Source organism: Dasypus novemcinctus, chromosome 10, assembly GCF_030445035.2.
Source record: "Dasypus novemcinctus isolate mDasNov1 chromosome 10, mDasNov1.1.hap2, whole genome shotgun sequence".
NCBI classification, from domain to species: domain Eukaryota; kingdom Metazoa; phylum Chordata; class Mammalia; order Cingulata; family Dasypodidae; genus Dasypus; species Dasypus novemcinctus.
In genome coordinates, this window is record NC_080682.1 from 102,220,990 (window position 1) to 102,241,572 (window position 20,583).

Below are 20,583 nucleotides of genomic sequence, written 5' to 3' on the forward strand. Positions count from 1 at the left end.
TTTTAAGTTTTAATATATATTTTTTATTTTTAAAGAAGCTTTAGATTACATAAATGTTACATCAGAAATATAGGGGATTTCCATATACTCCATCCCTTGCCCCTCCCACACTTTCCCACATTAACATCTTTCATTAGTGTGGTACATTTGTTATAATTGATGAACACATATAGAAGCATTTTACTAGCCAGTACAATGTAAACTATAGTTTACACTTTTCCCTGTGTAATTTTATAGGTTTTGACAAAATGTGTAATGGCCTGTATCCTTCATTGTATTCTCATGCAGGCAATTCCAGTGTCCCAAAAATGCCCCATGTTGTACCTATTCCCCCCTCTCCCTCACCTCAGAAACTCTGGTGGCCACTGCCTTTATATCAGTGATACAAGTTCTTTCACTGCTAGAATAATCATAAGTCTGCTTTGGTCCATAGTTGCTTTCCACTCTTATGTTTGTTCATTCCTCATTTTTGAGGGTTTGAGATGGATGCTCACCCTGTCTCCGATTGAGAGAGGTCTTCGACCCCATGGGGCAGATGGATGGAACTGTACTGCTTGTAGTTGCAAACACTCTCTGCTTCTTGGAATGGGTGTTGTCCATCATCATCTCTTTGTTAGTTGTCCTGGGTGAGTCCAGTGAACTGATGTATAGGTGTTGCAACTTTGCTGAGATTCAGGGCTCAACTGGCATATGAACAGACTGAAGATTTATGTCTCTGGGACATATATTTCACAAGTATAGTGCTAATTATAGGTTCAAATAAAAGGGGCAGAATAGCCATGTATAGGGAAATTATTAATGAGTCTAACTGTTACATTGGGGAGCATATATTCCAAAGTAAGGCCTACTGACAGGGTACCGAATTCCTAAGATTGTCTTTAGACACTACTTATTAAGAGGATCTTAAAACTAACTGGACCATATCTAGAAAGCAATCAGAATAAATGGTGTTCACATCATGTTATATGAATAGTGATTGAAAGAACTAGGACTGTTAGACTAAAAGGACATAGGAAAGTAGTGGTAGGAACAGGATAGTTTGTTTTGATAGGATCATGGTAAATTTTTGAAGGGGTGGCATTGGGAAAGAGGAGTAGCTAAGTCTTCTATTGTTCCAGAGTATAGGATTAGTTTCAATACATTGAAACTGTAGGAAGGTAGATTTTTATCTCATTATCTCAGAAATATCTTTTAATAATCAAGATTATATAGAAATAGTGAGCTTCCGGTCTCTTAAAGCATTAGAATTTTATTCATTCATAGACAACGATGAGTGCCTACAACATGATAGATGACTGCTGGTACTAGAATAGACTATCGCAAAAGGCATATGTTCTCAGTCAGTGGAAGTATTCAAGCAGAGTACCACAAAAATAATTTTTGCATTGGGTGGGAGCTTAAACTAGAAGACTTTTCTGGCCTTTTCTAGATCTTTTCTTTGATTTCATGTTGTGCATATCCATTAAGTTGTATACTGTCTGAGAACGAGAAACTTGTCCCTTGCTATCTTTATAACTTCCCTCAGACCTTAGATATTTAAAGTTCTTCATCCTTTTGGCTTAACTTTTATCCTCACTACAGCCCTATGAGGGAAGCAGGACAGTTAGGGACTTCTTTTGACAGGTGATGAAATTGTTATATAGAGGTGTGATGTTTCTTGGCGAAGGCCACACAGGTGGATCTGAACCTAAGTTTCTGACTCCCAACCCTATTTACTTTCTGCCACATTCTGCCACCCAAGATAGAGTTTCATACAGGATGAACCCTTATGTGTTATGACTGGCTGACATTTGGCTGCTTCCTCTGCCCAATTTTTTTTCCCCTAAGATTTTGTACTTGTGTGTGTGTGTATTTTTTCCCCTTAACAAAAAGAATTGTATAGTGAACACCCTTATATCCACTACCTTTTTCTCTTTTTCCTTTATTATATGTTTATCCATACTGGGTTCTTTTATTTGGTTGGTCATTCATTGCCCTTTATATTGTTCGGCCCACTTCTTCTGCAACCATGTGTATGGGGAATTTGTTTAGAACCTCCTGTTTGCAGGCTACATTTTAATTTAGTTTTCTGTCTAACTTTTTTTTTTTTTTTAACTTTTTAAAAAAGGTTTACTTTATTCTCCCTATTGCCTGCTCTCTGTGTCCATTCACTGTGTGTTCTTCTGTGTCTGCTTGTGTTCTCATTAGGTGGCTCCAGGAATCGATCCTGTGACTTTTGGAGTGGGAGAGAGGTGATCACTATCTTGCACCACCTCAGCTCCCCTGTTCTGCTGCGTCTTCTTATTTTCTCTTCTCTGTATCTCTTGTTGCGTCATCATGCTGTGCCAGCTCTCCGCGTCAGCTGGCACTCCTGCGCAGGGTGGCTTTTCCTCTGTGAGGCGGCTCTCCTGCACGGGGCCGCATTCCTGCATGGGCTGGCACTCCGCTTGGGCCAGCTCTCCACATGGGCCAACTTGCCCTCACCAGGAGGGCATCAAACCCTGGACCTCCTATATGGTAGATGGGAGCCCAATTGGTAGAGCCCCATCCATATCCCTTCTGTCTAACTTCTTTCTCACTCTTCTCCCTTGGCTGACTGACCCAGAGTGGTGGGAGTGACTATTCTGCTTTGTTCTTAGAAGTTTTTGCCATTATTGGCCGAGGGAATTGCCTGCTGCTAATCCTCAGGACAAGAGAATGCTGGTCTTAGATTAAAGAAAAGTTTTCAGCTTTAGTCTCTAAATACTGACTTTCTTGAACCCTTGAGGAGGCTTTTACCTGTGAAGACTGGTGGCGAAGTCACTGTTGGATTAATATAAAGTTGAAGCCGTCAGATTCTTGTCTTGAAGTAACCTTAAGGATACCTAGTCCTGGCAGGGAGGGTAGGATGTGTGAGGCAAAACTTTAACCTTGGAATCAGCACATATTTGCAGTGTTACTCACTTACTGGTATTATAAATATTATTGACTAGGAGTGTGAAGCTTTATGGTTATAACCTTTTCTCTGGATTACTTTCTCCTTCCAGTGAAACATCTGAAATGTGCGGTGCAACTTGTTTCTCCTGGAATCTCCTTCCTGCTGCAGGAAAGGTGTCAGCTGTTTCAGCCTTGATAGAAGGGAGCAACAGGCCACCCATCTCTAGCCACAGTGTTTTAGCTTGGTTCCTGAGGCCCATAGAGTCCCTGTTCTATCCCAAAATGCCTGTCCTCTAGGGTATGTCTTTTTAGCCCTAATTTGCATATACCTTGCAGTTAAGCGTAGGAGTATGTTTTGAGCTTTGGTCTGGTGGGATATTCCTGGAAAGCACTGCCCATTTACCAGCACACCATCCTTGACCTGGCTCACTCCATCTATTTGGCTTTCAGGGTTGAGCACGCACGCATGCATGCCAAGCACCGCGGCCATGAAGCCATGCACGCCGAGATGGTCCTCATCCTCATCGCTACCTTGGTGGTGGCCCAGCTGCTCCTGGTGCAGTGGAAGCAGAGGCACCCCCGCTCCTACAATGTAAGCCACTTTGCCTCTAGTTCTTTGTCAGTCAGGAAGAGACCCTTCCTAAGTATTCTAGGGCCCAGCCTAACTCAGGCCAGATATAGGCAGAGAATAAATGAATAAAAAACAGTGACCTTTATTTATGAATGGTTAATAGTGTATGATGTGTGTCTGTGGGGCAAGTGATTCACAGGGTGAAAACGGATAGGTCATGAGACCACTTTACTTTCAAGGCCAGAAAAGGTAGGTCCTCCCTTTGAAACGTTGTGGGACAAATTCATGAAGGAAGTATTCATGAGAAACTATTCAAATGGACTTGAGGAGTGAACACTTGATTGGGAAGACCAAAACTCCAGTGACTCTTAAGGTAGGATTTAGATTCAGCTAATCTTGTCTAAGACATAGCAAGCAGCATATTAGATAGATTTGTTTGCAACTGTCATCTTAGAAATTTTTAGCCTTTTCAAGTATAAGGTGCTCTTTTTAAGTTAAACTTGGTAGACACCCACATGATAAGTTATACTTTGAAAGAGTGAATAAACACTTATAAAAGTAACAACTGCTAACAATTATTGAGTGCTTACTATGGACCAAACACTATTCTAAGCAATTAATCCTTATAATAACCAAATAAAGTAGGAACTATTTTCTTCATTTACAGATGAGAAACAGAGACCTAGAAAGGCTAAGTAACTTGCTCAAGGATAAAACCAAATATTTGAGTCCAGACAATTTTGCTCCAGGATTTTTAGTCTTAATTTATGAATGATCCTATATCTCTAGGATATGCTTTTTTAGTGTCTTAAAATATGGCCCAGGATTATAGTCCATAGAATGGCAAATGTGTTATCTCATTTAATTCTTCTAATGAAATAAGTAGATATTAGATAAAGAATTTGAGGCAAGAGGCCCAGAGAATTGAAGCTTGAGGGGGTAGTAATATGTAGATTCAAGATTTGAACCTGAGTCTTCTGTTTCATGTTTCAGATTTTCTATTGTATCATATGTTGCCTCTGGAAAGCGCTTTCCATCAAGGGAACCAAGTGGTAATCTGGAGAATAGGAAGAAGGGGCCCTAATCGTTGCCCTTAAATGGGCACAAATTCCAAATAACACTGGCCTACAGCAAGCTTAAATCCTGGCATGTGCCACAAGTAGGGATATCTGTACCTCATAGTCAAAGTGTATAGAATACCCACATGGCATCAAGGCTTTCTGTACTAGGCACTATTAAGAAGTCTCAGGGAGCTGAGGTGGCACAAGAGAGTAATTGCCTCTCTCCCTCTCTGGAAGGCCCCAGGATTGGTTCCCAGAGCCACCTAATGAGAATACAAGCAGACACAGAAGAACACAACAAATGAACACTGAGGGCAGACGATGGGGGGAATGGGTGGGGGGTGGAATAAATAAAATCAATCTTTAAAAAGAGATAAAAATAAAGTAACTAAAAAAAAAAAGATGTCTCAGCCGTATGGGTTTTGAACTTCATGTCTGGACCCTGCTTAGTTGTATAAGAAACATACACAGTCATCTCATTACTTTACTGCCACACCCTGTGAACATTATGCTGAACATCATTGGTGAGAGGAAATGCCAACACTATAGAATGTCTTTCACCGAAAAGCTTAAACCTATGTGTTTAGAAAATAGAAAAGGAAATCTGTAATGTCCTGCTTTATGCTGTTGTTACACAATAATCTATACTGGTTTTGTTAAAATCTTTGCTTACTTGTGTACAATGAATATTTTTACTCCTTTAACTCACTTTGGAAGAAGAAAAATTGTCCAAGGCCTGTACACAATGGCATGTCCTATCCTTTTTCAAGCTTATCATAAGTTGGAGCTGTTTTGCCTTAGAGGCAGTATTATCTAGTGGAATCCGACCAGTCTAGTGATTATTCAGCTCTCCTGCTTGCTGGCTGTGTGATTCTACATTTCAGTGTTTCTTAAACTCTAACATGGAATGTGAATAGCTACTTCACGGGTTGTTGTAAAGGCTGCACTATGAAAAACAATTTTCCATTCCCACCAGCAGTGTATGAAGGTTCTAATTTCTCCACATCATTGTCAACACTTATTTACTGTTTTTTCCCCTCAATTTTGTATTTTTAATTACCATTTTAGTCAGTACAAAGAGCTATCTCATAATTTGCGTGTCTTCTTTGAGAAATGTGAGTGCAAGTCCTTTGCCCATTTTTAATTGAGTTGTCTTTTTGTTGTTGAGTTGTAGGAATGCTTTATGTATTCTGGGTATTAGTACCTTAGCAGATATATTCTGCAAATATTTTCTCTCATTCTGAGAGTTATTTTTTTTTTTTTTAAGATTTATTTTATTTATTTATTTTTCTTCCTATCCCCCCGCCCCGTTGTCTGCTCTCTGTACCCATTCGCTGTGTGTTCTTCTGTGTCCACTTGCATTGGGCACTGGGAATCTGTGTCTCTTTGTTGAGTTATCTTGCTGCGTCAATTCTCCGTGTATGCTGTGCCACTCCTGGGTGGGCTGCACTTTTCTCATGGGGGTACCCCTGCGTAGCATGGCACTCCTTGCATGCGGCAGCACTGCACGTGGACCAGCTCACCACATGGGCCAGGAGGCCCTGGGTATCAAAGCCTGGGTCTCCTATATGGTAGGCGCACACTGTCAGTTGAGCCACATCCTCTGCCCTGTGAGTTATCTTTTTACCTTCTTGATAATGTCCTTTGCATACAAGTTTTTTGTTTTGTTGCTTTGTCTATTTCTTCTTTTGTTTCTGTGCTTTTGGTGTCATACCTAAGAATCCATTGCCAAATCCAAGGTCATGATTTACCCCTATCTTTTCTTCTAAGAGTTTTTTAAAAAAATTCATTTGTTATTATTTTTGTCTTTATTTTTTTTAATGTTAGATTAAAGAAATATGAGGTTCCCGTATACCTCCCACCCTCCTCACCCCACTCCTCCCATATCAACAACCTCTTTCATCATCATGGGACATGATCACATTTGGTGAATACATTTTTTTGAGCACTGCTGCACCACATGGATTATAGTTTACATTATAGTTTCACTATCCCCCAGTCCACTCCGTGGGCCATGGCAGGACATACACTGTTCAGCAGCAGTCCCTGCAGTACCACCCAGGACAACTCCAAGTCCTGAAAATGCCCCCACGTCATATCTCTTCTTCCCTCTACCTATCCTCAGCAGCTACTATGGCCACTTTCTCCACATCAATGCTACATTTTCTTCCATTACTAATCATAATAGTTCCAGAATAGAATATCAGTAAGTCCAATCTAATACATACTCTATTCCTCCATCCTGTGGACCCTGGGATGGTTATGTCCACTCCACCTCTATATCGAGAGAGGGCTTAGATTCCACATGGAAGTCTTTGATCCACTTTGAGTTAATTTTTGTATATGGTATGAAGTAAAGATCCAGTTTTATTCTTTCACATGTGACTCTCCATTTTTTATCGGCATGATTTAAAAAGAAAGATTTATTTATTTATCCCCCCGCTCCCCACCCCTTGCATTCTCTTTCTGTTCTCTGTGTCCATTTACTTTGTGCTCTTCTGTGTCTGCTTGTCTTGTCTTCTCATCTCTTTAGGAGGAACTGGGAACTGAACTCGGGACCTTCCGACATTGGAGAGAGGGGCACTCAATCGCCTGAGCCACTTCAGTTACGTGGTTGTCATGTCTTTCACTGTTTCTCATCTGTGTCTCTTTTTGTTGCATCATCTTGTTGTGCCAGCTGTCCATGCTGCATGGGCCAGCTTGCTTTTACACAAGGAGGCCCCAGAAATTGAACCTAGGACTCTCCATATGGTAGACAGTAGCCCAATCTCTTGAGCCACATCCACTTCCTTCAGCATGATTTTTTGAAGAGATTCTTTCCCCATTGACTTGATTTGATTCCCGTGTCAAAATTAGTTGACCATACCCCTAAGATCAGAAATAAGACAAGGAGGCCTATTGTTACCAAAGTTATTCAACATTATACTGAGAGTTCTAACCAGAGGAATGAGGCAAGAGAAAAATAAAAGGCATTTTAATTGGAAAGGAAGAAGTTAAATTATCCCTATTCACTGGTGACACAATCCTATATAGAGAAAATCCTGAAGAATCCATAAGAAAGCTATTAGAACTAATAAGCAAATTCAGCAAAGTTTCAGGATGCAAAATAAACATGTAGAAGTCATTTGGATTTTTATGCCAGTCATGGACAACATAAAAAGGAAATCAAGAAAAAAAATTCCATGTACATTAGCATCTAAAGAATAAAATACCTAGGAATAAATTTAACCAAGGAAGTTAAAGAATTGCATACTGAAAACTACAAAACATTGTTGAAAGAAAATAAGGAAGATCTAAATAAATGGAAAGACGTCTTGTATTCATGGATTGGAAGGCTTAATATTGTTAAGATTTCTGTACTGCCTGAAGTGAATTTAATGCAATAAAAATTCCTCCAGCCTTTTTTGCAGAAGTGGAAAAGCTATTCCTCAAATTCATACTGAATTTCAAGGGACCCCGAATAACTGAAACAATCTTGAAAAAGAAGAACAAAGTTGGAGTACTCTCAGTTCCTGATTTCAGAACTTACTACAAAGCTACAGTAATTAAAAGTGTACTGGGAAGTGGACTTGGCCCAATGGATAGGGCGTTCGCCTACCACATGGGAGGCCCGCGGTTCAAACCCTGGGCCTCCTTGACCCGTATGGACCTGGCCCGTGTGCAGCGCTGATGCACGCAAGGGGTGCCATGCCACGTAGGGCAGCCCCACGCTCAAGGAATGTACCCTGTAAGGAGAGCTGCCCAGTGCGAAAGAAAGTTCAGCCTTCCCAAGAATGGTGCCGCACACACAGAGAGCTGACACAACAAGATGACACAACAAAAAGAAACACAGATTCCTGGTGCCTCTGATAAGGATGGAAGCGGTGACAGAAGAACACACAGCAAATGGACACAGAGAGCAGACAGCTGGCAGGGGTGGGGGATGGGAGAGAAATAAATAAAAGATAAATCTTTAAAAAAAAAAATGAAAGTGTGCTGACATAAGGATAGACATATAGATCTGTGGAATATGTCTGGCAAAGTGTACTGGCATAAGGATAGACATATAGACCAGAGATAAAGCCACACATCTGTGGCCAGTTGATTTTTTTTTCAGTCAGACAATTTTAATCAAGTTAATGATAAGCAGTAGAAGTGCAATTACATGAAAAGACTATATTTTAGATGTTTAAACAATTTTTCATTGTTTTGTAAGGTGTTGAAGGCGGGACTCATTCCTGAACCTTCTTTCTAGTGGTGGAATGAGGTAGTTCTGGAATGCCACTCACATTGAATTTATGGTTTGCCCAAATTAATTTGTGAGCAGTAGGTGATTTAGTTGTTGGAAGATCATCCGTCATGCAGTGAAACCAATGATGCCATGCTTCCATCCACATCCCAGAATGTGTTTTTGCCTTTCATTTCTGTAGTTATATAGCCCATTGGTGACAGCCAAAAACTGCTTGTTGTCTTCATAGAAATTTTTTCCATATTTGTTTTCCCCCACTAATTTACCAACTCTGACATCATTTGCCTGGGCAGAATCAGCTACTCATTGGCCAGCAGCCAGCATGCAGAAGGTTCCCATCCATGCACACATGTTGGCACAGAGGTGGCTCTGCACGTGTGACAGTAGATTTTTTTTTTTTAAGGAGGCACCAGAGATTGAACCAAGGACCTCCTATGTGGGAAGCAGGCCCTCAACCACTACATCTGCTCTCCAGTGAGGATTGTTTTTTCTTGCTTGTTTGTTTTAGGAGGTACAGGGATTGATCCCAGGACCGAGTTGCATCTGCTCCCTAATGGCAGTAGGTTTTTTTTTTTTGAGGTACTGGAGGCAAGGGTTGAACCGGGACCTTGTACGTGAGAACCCATCACTCAATCATTGAGTCACATTGGCTTCCCTGTGTTGGTTTTTTTTTTCCATGTGTTTGCTTGCTGTTTGTTTTTTTGTTTTTAGGAGACACCGGGGACTAAACCCGGGACCTTCCATGTGGAAACCAGGTACTCGATCACTTGAGCCACATCTGCTCCCAGCCAGCAGATTTTTGACAAGGATGCCAAGACCATTCAATGAGGAAAGAATAGTGTCTTCAACAAATGGTGGTGGAACAACTGGAAGTTCAAATGAATATGGACCTTTCACCATATACAAAACTTAATTCAAAATGAATCAATGGGGAAGCGGACTTGGACCAGTGGTTAGGGTGTCCGTCTACCACATGGGAGGTCCGCGGTTCAAACCCCGGGCCTCCTTGACCCGTGTGGAGCTGGCCCACGTGCAGTGCTGATGTGCGCAAGGAGTGCCATGCCATGCAGGGGTGTCCCCATGTAGGGGATCCCCATGCGCAAGGAGTGCACCCTGTAAGGAGAGCCGCCCAGCATGAAAGAACGTGCAGTCTGCCCAGGAATGGCGCTGCACACACGGAGAGCTGATGCAGCAAGATGACGCAACAAAAAAAGAAAACACAGATTTCCTGTGCCACTGACAACAACAGAAGCAGTCAAAGAAGACGCAGCAAAGAGATACAGAGAACAGACAACTGGGGTGGAGGGGAGAAGGGGAGAGAGAAATAAATAAATAAATAAATAAATAAATAAATAAATAAGAAAGTGAAAAGACAAACAGAATACAGAAATATTTGGAAACCACATATCTGATAGGGTTTTTTTTTTTTTTTAAGATTTATTTATTTATTTAATTTCCCCTCCTCCCCCGGGGGCCTGTTCTCGGTGTCTATTTGCTGCCTCTTGTTTCTTCATCCGCTTCTGTTGTCAGCAGCACAGAAAGTGTGGGCGGCGCCATTCCTGGGCAGGCTGCACTTTCTTTCGCGCTGGGCGGCTCTCCTCACGGGCGCACTCCTTGCGCGTGGGGCTCCCCTATGCGGGGGACACCCTTGTGTGGCATGGCCCTCCTTGCGCTCATCAGCGCTGCGCATGGGCCAGCTCCACACGGGTCAAGGAGGCCTGGGGTTTGAACCGCGGACCTCCCATGTGGTAGACGGACGCCCTAACCACTGGGCCAAGTCCGTTTCCCCTGATAGGGTTTAATATCTAGAATATATAAAGAACTTCTACAACTCAACAACAACAAAAAACAAATAACCCAATTAATAAATGAGCCAAGGATTTGAATAAATATTTCTCCAAAGAAGATATATAAATGGCTAGTAAGTATATGAAAACATGGTCAACATCATTAGCCATTAAAGAAATGCAAACTAAAACTATAGTGAGGTACCTTTTCACCCACTGGGATGGGATTTATTTTAAAAAAAAACAACTGGAAATAATAAATGCTAGAAAGAATGTGGATGAATAGGAACCCTGATACATTGTTGGTGGGAATATAAAATGGCGAGCCACTTTGAGAAACAGTTTGACAGTTCCTCAAAAAGTTAAATGTAGAATTACCATATGACCTGGCAGTTGCATTCCTGGGTATGTACATAAAAAATTGAAAATAGGGACTCAGACATGTTCATCACAGCATTATTTACAATAGTCAAAAGGTAGAAGCAACTGGAATCCATCAATAGATGAATTGATAAACAATGTGGTATATCCGTACAGTGAGGTATTCAGCTGTAAAAAGAAGTGCTGGTGCATACTACAATATGGATAAATCTTGACGATATCATGTTGAGTGAAATAAGCCAGATACAAAAAAGACAAATATTGTATGGTTCTCTTCATACATAGAGACAGAAAGCATAATAGTGGTTACCAGGGATGGAAGCATAGGGGAATGGGGAATTATTGCTAAATGAGTATGAGATTTAGTTTGGTTTGATGCAAATAGTCTGGAAATAGATAATGGTGAAAGTTATACAGTATTGTGAATGTATTTAATGTCAAAGAATAATCCACTTAAAATGGCTTAAATGATTGTGTGTATATATGTATATATATATTTTCAACGATGTTAGTAATGCTTTATTTCTAAAGTTGTGTAATGGATGCACCAGCATTAGCAGCACATTCTGTTTAACAATGAAGTTCCTTAAATGCTCACTGGCTTTCATGGTATAAGTGAAGAATAGAATCTGTACCTTCCTCTGCTCCATTATGCCCTCTTTGAGATTCTTCCAGCTTTTTAAAAAAAAAACATTTACTTATTTATTTCTACCCCCCCCCCCCACCCCAATTGTCTGCTCTCTCTGCAGACATACAACATTTGCTGTGTGTTCTGTGTCTGCTTGTATTCTCATCAGGCGGCACTGGGAATCTGTGTTCTTTTTGTTGTGTCCCCTTGCTGCATCACCTCTCTGTGTGTGTGGCACCACTCCTGGGCAGGCTGTGGTTTCGTGCGGGGCGGCTCTTCTTGCATAGGGGCCACTCCTTGCCCTGGGGGCACCCTTATGTGGGGGTATCCCTATGTGGGCCGGCACTCATTGCGCAGAGCAGCACTGCATGTGGGCCATCTCACCACATGAGCCGCCTATATGGTAGGTGGATGCTCTATCTGTTGAGCCACATCCGCTTCCCTCTTCCAGCCTTTTAAATTGCCTTTCCATCACAAACCCTATAAAATAACCACTGCCCCAAACTCACTCTCTACCTTTATGCCTCCTGTCTATACGTGCAGCTCCTTCAGTCTGGAATTCTGTCCTCTTCCACAACTGACTTTATTTATTTTGAAAAGATTTATTTATTTCCCCCACACCCCATTGTCTGCTCTTTGTCCATTTGCTGTGCATTCTTCTGTGTCTGCTTGTCTTCTCTTTAGGCAGGACTGGGAACTGATGCTGGGACCTTCTGGAGTGCAAGAGAAGTGCTCAGTCTCTTGCATCATCTCAGCTCCCCGGTGTGTTGTGTCTGTTATTGTTTATCCTCTGTGTCTCTTTTTGTTGTGTTATCTTGCTGCGCCAGCTGTCCATGTGGGCAAGCTTGCTTTGCAGGCCAGCACTCCTGCACAGGCTAGCACTCTGCATGGGCCAGTTCTCCATGCGGGCCAGCGTGCCTTCACCAGGAGGCCTTGGGAGTTGAACCCTGGATCTCCCATATGGTAGATGGGAGCCCAGTCACTTGAGGCACATCCTCCTCCCCACAACTGCCTTTAGATACAGAATCCACTGTTTTTTAATATTGTTATATTCAATTTTTTCAACTAGAGAAGTTGTAGTTTTATAGAAAAATACACCCCAGTACCTCCTAAAAACAAGAACAAAAAAGCAAACAAATAAAAAAAACAACTTGGGGGAACTGGTGTAGCTCAGTGGTTGAGCGCCAGCTTCCCACATACAAGGTCCCAGGTTCAATCTCCAGTCCCGGTAGCTAAAAAAAAAAAAATACCTCCAAGGTCTTGCGGTAGGTGGTGGTTTCTTAAACCTTACACTCAAAGCATGAGCAATGACAGAAAAAACAGATAAATGGGAAAGAATATGGAGATACATGGGAAAAATAAAAATAATGTAATGTATAGACTATAATTAGCAGTAATATTGTAATATTTTTAAAGCAATGGCAAAGAAGATACTATATCAATGCTAAGGGTCAATAATGGGGGATATAACGGGGATTTTTCTTTTTGGCATAATGAAAACATTCTGAAATGGGCTAGGCTGATGACAGCATAACTCTGTGGTGAAACTGAAAGCAACTGAGTGCACACTTTGGATGGTTGTACAAGGTTGGAGACCATATAACACAGTGAACCCCATGGTAAATGGTGGTATGTGGTTAACAGTACAAATATGAGAACGTTCTCTCATGAACTATAACAAATATACAAAACTAATACATGGTGTTAATCATAAAATGGTTTGTGGGAAAAATATACCAAATATAGGATATAGATAGCAGTAATATGATCATATCCTTTCACCATTTGTGTATTAGTCAGCCAAAGGGGTGCTGATACAAAATATCAGAATTCTGTTTGACTTTTATAAAAGGTATTTATTTGGGGTAGAAGCTTACAATTACCAGGCCATAAAGTGTAAGTTACTTCCCTCACCAAAGTCTGTTGCCACATGATGGAGCAAGATGGCTGTCAAATCTGCAAGGGTTCCGCCTCCCACTTCCTCTTTAGGCTCCATGGTCCCAGCTTTTTCCAATATCAGCTGTACGTTGGGATAAGTCTAGGTTCTCTCCCAGGGCTTGTTCCTCTCTGGGGTTCAGCTGCTCTGTCTCTCCACAATGTCAGCAGACTTTCAGGCTCTCTCACCTTCCAAGGCCTCTGCCATGTCTATGGCGCTGTCTATTCCTCTGTGTTCTTCTGTGTGTTTATTTCCTGGAGTTCCAGCAGCCAAAACTTCAACTTCCTCCTCTGCTGTGTAGTTTTCTATGTCAGTACCCACCCACCAAGGGGGTGAGGACTCAACATCCTACTGACATGGCCCATTCAAAGCCCTAATCATAAATTTACTCAAGTAAAAGTGAAATCTCTCAAGTTAATACAATCTAATATACCCAGAGGAACAGACCAGTTTACAAACATAACCTAATATCTACTTTTGGAATTCTATATACTAAATAATATATATTTACTAATATATACTAATACTAAATAATACTAAACTGCTACAATTTGTAACAAATGTGTCACAACAATCTAAGATGTTGGTGATGGGTGATGTATGGGAACCCTGTTAAGGTATGCATGAGTATTTCGTTAACTCTTAACTTCTAAAATAAAAAAAAGGAAAAACCTGAGCTAAAACAGGACTGTACAACACAGTGACCCCTATTGTAAATAATGGGCTATAGTCAAGAGTACAATTAAAAAAATGTTCTTTCATGAATTACAACTAATGTTCCACACTAATGAAAGGTGTTACTACTAGGGGGAGTATCTTGGAAAAAATACATCCGAATGTAAACTATGGACTATAGTTAATTAATAGTACAATTATAATATTCTTTCATCAATTGTAACAAAGGTACCACCATAATGCAATATGTTAATAATGGGTGGAAATATATGAAAACACTGATTTTTTGGTTATTTTTCTATAAAACTACAACTTCTCTAGTTGAAAAAATTGAATATAACAATATTAAAAAACAGTGGATTCTGTATCTAAAGGCAGTTGTGGGGAGGAGGATGTGCCTCAAGTGACTGGGCTCCCATCTACCATATGGGAGATCCAGGGTTCAACTCCCAAGGCCTCCTGGTGAAGGCACGCTGGCCCGCATGGAGAACTGGCCCATGCAGAGTGCTAGCCTGTGCAGGAGTGCTGGCCTGCAATTCAATATTGAATTAACATTTGTGACAGTGGGCATCCTTGTCTTGTTCCCAATTTCAGTGGGAAAACTTTCAGTATTTCACCGTTGATTACAGTGTGAGAGGTAGGTTTTTCATATATGTACTTTACCATGTGGAGGAACTTTCCTTCCGTTCCTATCTTTTGAAGTATTTTTGTCAAGAAAGGATGCTGTATTTTGTCAGATATCTTTTCTGTTTCAATTGGATGATATGATTTTCCTTCTTCAATTTATTAATGTGGTGTATTACACTAATTGATTTTCTTGTGTTAAACCACCCTTGCATACCTGGGATAAATCTATGTGATCATGGTGTATAATTCTTTTAATATATATTTGGATTCTGTTTGTAACTATTTCGTTGAGGATTTTTGCATCTCCATTCATTAGAGATGTTTGTAATTTTCTTTTTTTGTAGTATCTCTGTTTGGCTTTTGTATCAGGATGATGTTGGCTTCATAGAATGGGTTTGGTAGCATTCATTCCTCTTTAGTTTTTTGGAAAAGCTTAAGCATGATTGTTATTATATCAGCTTTGAATGATTGGTAGAATTCACTTGTGAAGCCATCTTGTCCTGGACTTTTCTCCTGGGAGAATTTTGATGACTATTTCAATCTCTTTACCAGTGATTGGTTGTTGAGGTTTTCCGTGTCTCCTAGGGCCAGTGTAGGTTATTTGTGTGATTCTAGAAATTTGCCCATTTCTTCTACGTTGTCTAGTTTGTTGGTGTACAGTTGTTCATAGTATCCTCTTTTGAGCTCTCTTATTTCTGCAGGATCAGTGATAATGTCCTCCCTCTTGTTTCTGATTTTATTTATTTGCATCTTCTCTTTTTTTCTTTGTCATTTTAGCTAAGGGTATGTCAATTTTGTTGATCTTCTCATGGAGCCAACTTGTGGTTTTGTTGATTCTCTCTATGGTTTTTTTTTCCTCATTAATTTCATTTATTTTTATTCTGATCTTTGTTATTTTGTTCCTGCTGCTTGGTTTCTGATTAGTTTACTGTTCTTTTTCTCGTTCCTTCAGGTACTCTGTTAGGTCTTTAATTTTAGCTCTTTTCCTTCTCTTGTTCCTCCTGTTCCTCCTTCTCTTTTTTTTTTTTTAGGAGATACGAGAGATTGAACGTAGGACCTCATACTTGGGAAGCAGGCACTCAGCTACTGAGCTACATCCACTCCCTGATGAGAGTTGGTGTTTTCGTTTGTTTTATTTTTAGGAGAAATTGGGAATGAACCCATGGGAAAGAGGTGCTCAAGCAGTGGTGCTACATCTCCTCCCCTCTTTCTTCTTTTTTTATGTAAGCATTGAGAGCTATACATTTCCCTCTCAGTACTGTCTTTGCTATATCCCATAGGTTTTGATATGTGGTGTTATTGTTTTCAGTCGTCTTAAGATATTTACTGATTTCTCCTGTGATTTCTACTTTGATCCACCGATCACATTAGAGTATATTGTTTAATCTCCATATATTTGTGAATTTTCCCTTTTTTACGTCCATTATTGAGTTCCAGCTTCATTTGGTTATGATCAGAAAAAGTGTTTTGTATAGTTTCAGTCTTTTAAAATTTATTGAGACCTGTCTTGTGACCCAACATGTGGTCTCTTCTGGGGATGAATCCATGAGCACTTGAAAAGAATACATTTCCTGCTATTTTGGGGTGTACAGCTCTATAAATATCTGTTAGGTCTAGCTTATTTATCCTATTAGTCAAGTTCTTTGTTTCCTTATTTATCTTGTATTCAGCTGCTCTATCCAATCCTGAGAGTAGTGTATTGAAGTCTCCAACTATTATTGTAGAGATGTTTATTTCTCCCTTCAGTTTTGCTAGCATGTGCTTCATGTATCTTGGGTTATCCAGGTTAGGTTCATAAATGTTTTTTTTTATTTTGTTTTATTTTCCTTCTTTATTTTTTAAATGTCATAAATGTTTGTTATAGTTATTTCTTCTTGGTGAATTGCCCCTTTAAAAATATATAGGAACCATCTTCATCTCTTCTTCCATAAAAGTTTTAAAATCTATTTTGTCTATTATTAGTATTTACTATCACTACTCCAGATGTATTTTTTATTTCTATTTGCTCAGAATATCTTTTTCCAACCTTTCACTTTCAACCTGTTGTGTCCTTACTTCTGAATTGAGTCTCTTGTAGACAGCATATATGTTGGCTCATATTTTTTCATCCATTCTATCAGTCTTTTTTTTTTTTTTAATATATTTTTATTACAGAAGTTGTAAACTTAAAAAACAATCGTGCACATGTGTAGAATTCCCATACAACAACCCGTCACCAACCACTACACTGTTGTGGAACATTTGTTACAGATTATGAGATAATATCATCAAATTATTATCACTAACTGTGGTCCATAGCATACATTTGACATTTTTTCCACATCCCCATATTATGAACACAGTACGTCTTTGGCATTGATGCAAGAATATTAGTCTATGTCTTTTGATTGGGGAATTCAATCCTTTAGTGTTAAATGTTATTATGTAAAGGTATTACTTTGTCCGTTTGACCTTTGGATTTTCGTTGTCATATCTTACTGTTGTCTAACTTTTTATTCTTTAAGTTACCCTTGCTAATAATCTTCATTTCTACATTCTTCTCCAAGTTTCTTGCTCTTATTTTTTCCTTTCAGGCTATAACACTCCCTTTAGTATCTCTTGTAAATCTGGTCTTTTGGTAACATACTCTCTCAGTTTTTGTTTGTGAAGACTTGAAACTCAACCTCGAAATTCTTTTAAAATAAAATTTTATTGAAGTATATCATTCATATTTGAACATACATAAAGAATAAATGTATAGTAAACTTTGTGAATTTATGAAACAAACATGTATATCACCATACAAGGCTCCCATTCATCTTCCCACCACCAACACTTTGTATTGTTGTGAAACGTTTGTTACAAACTATGAAAGAGCATCGTCAAAATATTACTACTAACTGTAGTCCATGTCTTATATTTGGTGTATTTTTCCTAAGGAATTCTCGGCTCAAAGTTTTTCATTTTCTGTACATTAAATACATCATACTGCTTTCTTCTTGCCTCCATGGTTTCTGATGAAATATTGGCATTTAATCGTATTGCGGTTCCCTTGTGTGTAATGCGTTGCTCTTCTCTTGCTGCTTTCAGAATCCTCTCTTTATCTCTGGCATTTGGTGTTCTGAGTAGATGTCTCAGGTTTATTCAGATGTATTCTGTTTGGGGTGCATTGTCCTTCAATATTGATATTTATATATTTCATAAGAGTTGAGAAGTTTTTAGTCATTATTTCTTCAGATATTCTTTCTGCCCCTTTTCAGTTCTCTTCCCCTTGTGGGATGCCGATAACACGTATCAGCATCCCAAAACATTGGTGCGTTTTGTGTTGCCATTCAATACCTTGAGACCCTGTTACATTTTTTTCTTTCTGTTCTCCTTTCTTTTCAAGTTCATATGTTCTGCCCTTGATTTCACTAGGACTGTCCTCCATGAATTAAAGTCTGCTATTATATGCATCTAATGTATTTTTTTGTCTTTTTTTTTTTTTAATCTAATGTATTTTTAATCTCATCCATTGTGTCTTGCCTTCCCTTAAGCTCTGTTTTCTTTGCAGGCTTTCAGGTTGTTCTTTATGATCACCCAGAGCCATCTTAATATCCTTTATCTCTTTGGTCGTATTTTCCTTCAACTTCTTGAATTGACTTAGGAGATTTTTGTGAACGTCATTGATTATTTGTCTTAAATCCTATGTCTTGTCCAGGTTTTTGATATGACCCTTTTGCTGGGCCATATTGTCCCATTTCTTAGTATGGTTATGATTTTTTTTTGATGTCTAGGAATGTGAATACGTTGGTGAATTTACTCTGATGGTCAGTTTGTCTCTCTTGCAATGTGGCTTTGTTTCATGACTCTTCATTGATTTTTTTATACAACTTACTCTAAGAATCTTTAAGATTTCCCAGCTTTAGTTTATCAAGACAGGGCCAGGGACCCAGTAATGGGGCACAGAGCATAGCCAAGAGTGCCTGGATATAAAGGCCTCCAAAACTTTTACCTCTTGTAATTTCCTGACCTCCCAGCAGATGGAGCAAACCTTTCTGAGGAGGTGTCTTTTTCAGCCTCCAATCTCTGTTGATTCTGGTCTGGCCAGATTCGAGATTCAAAATGGGCACCCCTGGCTAAACTCACCTAAGAGAAATCACTCTCTGCCCTTTACTGCACTCTCCTTCCTCCCAGGGAGGAAGGCATCCATTCCCCTCTCAGTTGGCCACACTGAATCATAGGATTTACCCAGGCTTTTCCCCTTGAAGTTGGGGGATGGGTGCTGTTCCCAGCTACAAGGTCTAGTAACACACGATTTTTTTGCTTTGACCTCTTCATCCCTCTGTTGCTCTCCCTCCTGGATGATATATAGTGCTTTCTTGATCTGTAGATACCCAAAGAGCTCCCTCAGACAGCTATTTGCTCCTCTTCCATTGTTTTTGTAGGAGAGTTGAACCCTGCCCAGCACCATCTACCCGGAAGTCTATATTTTGTTTTTTATTTTAGTAACATATATACACGCTAAAATTTCTTCATTTAACCACCTTCACATATATAATTCAGTGCTGTTAATTACAATCACAATGTTGTGCTACCATCACCATCAATCATTTTCAAAAGTTTACAGTGGGTAGCAGATGTAGCTCAAGCAATTGAGCTCCTGCTTCCCATAAATGAGGTCCTAGGTTTGACCACTGGTACCTTCTAAAAACAAAACAAACAACAAACAAATGAAAAAAACAACTTGAGGGAGCCAGTGTAGCTCAGTGGTTGAGTGTTGGCTTCCCACATATGTTCAGGCACCCTGGTACCTCATAAAACAAAACAAAACAAAACAAACCAACTAAAAAAAAAAATTTTGCAATAAACCCAAATAGAAATTCTGTACAATTAAGCATTAACTCTCCATTCCCTACCACCAACTTAGTCCCTGATAACCTATATTCTAGATTCTATCTCTATGAGCTTATTTTAATTATTTCATATCAGTAAGATCATACAGTATTTGTCATTTTGTTTCTGGCTTATTTCACTTAGTGTAATTTCTTCAAAGTTCATATTGTTGAATGAACTAGAACTTTATTTTGTTTTAATGCTGAGTAGTATTTCATTGTATGTATATCTCACATTTTGTTTATCACTTCTTTGGTTGGACACTTGGGTTGTTTTCCATCTTTTGGCAATTGTGTATAATGCTGCTGTGAACATTAGTGTGCCAATATCACTTCAAGTCCCTGCTTTCAGTTCTTTTGGGTATATACCCAGTAGAGAATTGTCAGTTCATATGGTAATTCGATATTTAGCTTTCTGAGGAACTGTGAGACTGTCTTCCACAGTGTCAGCACCATTTTACATTCTCACTAGCAGTGAAAGAGTGTTCCTATTTCTTCACAGTCTCTCTATCATTTGTAATTTTTTGTTTTTTTAATAGTAGCCATTCTGGTGGGTGTTAAATGGTATCTTACTGTAGTCATTTCCCTAATAGTTAATGATGTTGAGCATCTTTTCGTGTGTTTGTGTGTGTTTTTTATAGCCATTTTATATCCTATTGTCTATTCAAGTCTTAAAATAGGGTTGTTTGTCTTTTTATTGTTGACTTGTAGGATTTTTTTATACTGGGTATTAAACTTTATTGGATATGTGGTTTCCAAATACTTTCTCCCATTGAGTAGGTTGTTTTTTTTCACTTTTGTGATAAAGTCCTTTGCACAAATGTTTTTACATTTATCTATGTTTTTTTTTATTGTTTGTGCTTTGGGTATAAAATCAAAGAAATCACCAGATCCTTCCCTATATTTTCTTCCCAGAGTTTTATAGTTTTTGTTCTTATATT

General features: G+C 39.3%; 1 protein-coding gene across 3 annotated transcripts in view; it reads left to right on the forward strand.

Annotated features, from left to right (window-relative positions):
• Nucleotides 1–20,583, forward strand: part of LOC101414826 (E3 ubiquitin ligase RNF121) — a 113,806-nt gene that overhangs the window by 31,299 nt on the left and 61,924 nt on the right. For all 3 annotated transcript variants that reach the window (XR_011649957.1, XM_058305883.1, XM_058305882.1), the window contains exon 3: nt 3,346–3,487. Coding sequence is in view for 2 of the 3 variants with exons in the window: in XM_058305883.1 (XP_058161866.1) it covers nt 3,346–3,487 (142 nt within the window). In the remaining variant the exon portion in view is untranslated. The remainder of the gene's footprint in view (nt 1–3,345; nt 3,488–20,583) is intronic.